Source organism: Pundamilia nyererei, unplaced genomic scaffold (assembly GCF_000239375.1).
Source record: "Pundamilia nyererei isolate P.nyererei 1_Seehausen unplaced genomic scaffold, PunNye1.0 scaffold00556, whole genome shotgun sequence".
Classification (NCBI taxonomy): Eukaryota; Metazoa; Chordata; class Actinopteri; order Cichliformes; family Cichlidae; genus Pundamilia; species Pundamilia nyererei.
The window spans coordinates 44,171-45,333 of record NW_005187957.1 but is presented as its reverse complement, the minus strand read 5'-3'; the positions used below and the strand labels follow the sequence as shown (position 1 = coordinate 45,333).

At 50.6% G+C, this 1,163-nt stretch overlaps 1 protein-coding gene across 1 annotated transcript in view; it reads left to right on the top strand.

The window, feature by feature from the left end:
* The window catches only part of LOC102198694 (voltage-gated potassium channel subunit beta-3-like), a 16,658-nt gene that overhangs the window by 9,780 nt on the left and 5,715 nt on the right, over window positions 1–1,163 (top strand). The window contains exons 6-7 of the mRNA XM_013907851.1: window positions 223–270; window positions 371–387. Coding sequence (XP_013763305.1) covers window positions 223–270; window positions 371–387 — 65 coding nt within the window. The remainder of the gene's footprint in view (window positions 1–222; window positions 271–370; window positions 388–1,163) is intronic.

The window sequence follows — 1,163 nt, the reverse complement described above, 5'->3', positions numbered from 1 at the left end:
GCTGTGCTGGACCAAACTCCCAGAATAATAACGTGTGTTTTGTCTTGAAGACGTGTTGATGTGTGACTCAGCAGATTTTCCCTCCATCCGTCTCCTCCACCTCATTTTAATCTCCATCGTTTCCTCCCCTCCCTCCAACCGCGCTCCATCTCTCACACTGACTGATGGCGGTGCAACAGCAATACCACTGAAATAACTTGTGTGTGTGTGTGTCTCCACCAGGAGGTCCAGTTATGTGGTGACCACTAAGCTCTACTGGGGCGGACAGTGAGTGATGCTTTCATATTACTATAATCACGAGTGCCTGTTCTCAGATCAGCTCTGACTGCAGATACATCAGACTGAAGCTGTGTGAATGTGTGTGTCACAGGTGCTTCTGCACCATAGGTCAGTGAGATGTAATGACTAGCACAAAGACTCGGTCGGAAACACTGAAAACTGGAACAGCTGAAGCTACAACGACACAGGAAACAAAGATTTTTCTTACTGTTCATGACCACTGACAACAGACTGTATATGAAAGATGGGCTTCATGCTATATGATTGGTTTAGGTCAAGGCGGGGGCGGGATTATATCAGGAATCAGCTCTGAACTCTTTTCTCTAGGGGTGGAGGACAGACTGATGGATGAGGTCTGTCAGGAGTCTCTGTGGGCAACACTGAGACCTGTGGTGAGAGTAGGGAGCAGGTGGAGGAGAGCCTGGAGAGGTGGAGGTATTCACACAAGGAATACGTGTGTGTGAATGAGAGGGAGACGGGTGGAGGAAGGTGCAGGAACAGGGGGAGTGAAGGTGGGGGAGTCTACCAGGGGTCAGGGCAAGAAGAAGGTGAAGAAGTGAGACACAACAGGGTGGAGTAGGCGGAGACAAGTGTCGGAGCTCCTCTCCATCCACTGGAGTGTGACTGAAGGAAGCAGCAAGAGTGAAAGAATTAACGATTTAAAGATGGAGGTGAGACCTGCTGCAGCCGAGGGGAGCTTCGTGGAGGACATGCAGACGGTCGGTGTGACAGAGGACACTGAGGTCGGAGGAGGTGTAGGCAGGTGGGCTGCTGTAGCTCCCCTAAAGGAGCAGCTGAAGAGAGAAGAAGAGATTAGTGACAGTAACAGTGTCCTCTCTGCACTGTGCACAGAACCTGTCGACTGCATGAGATTACTCAGTGTT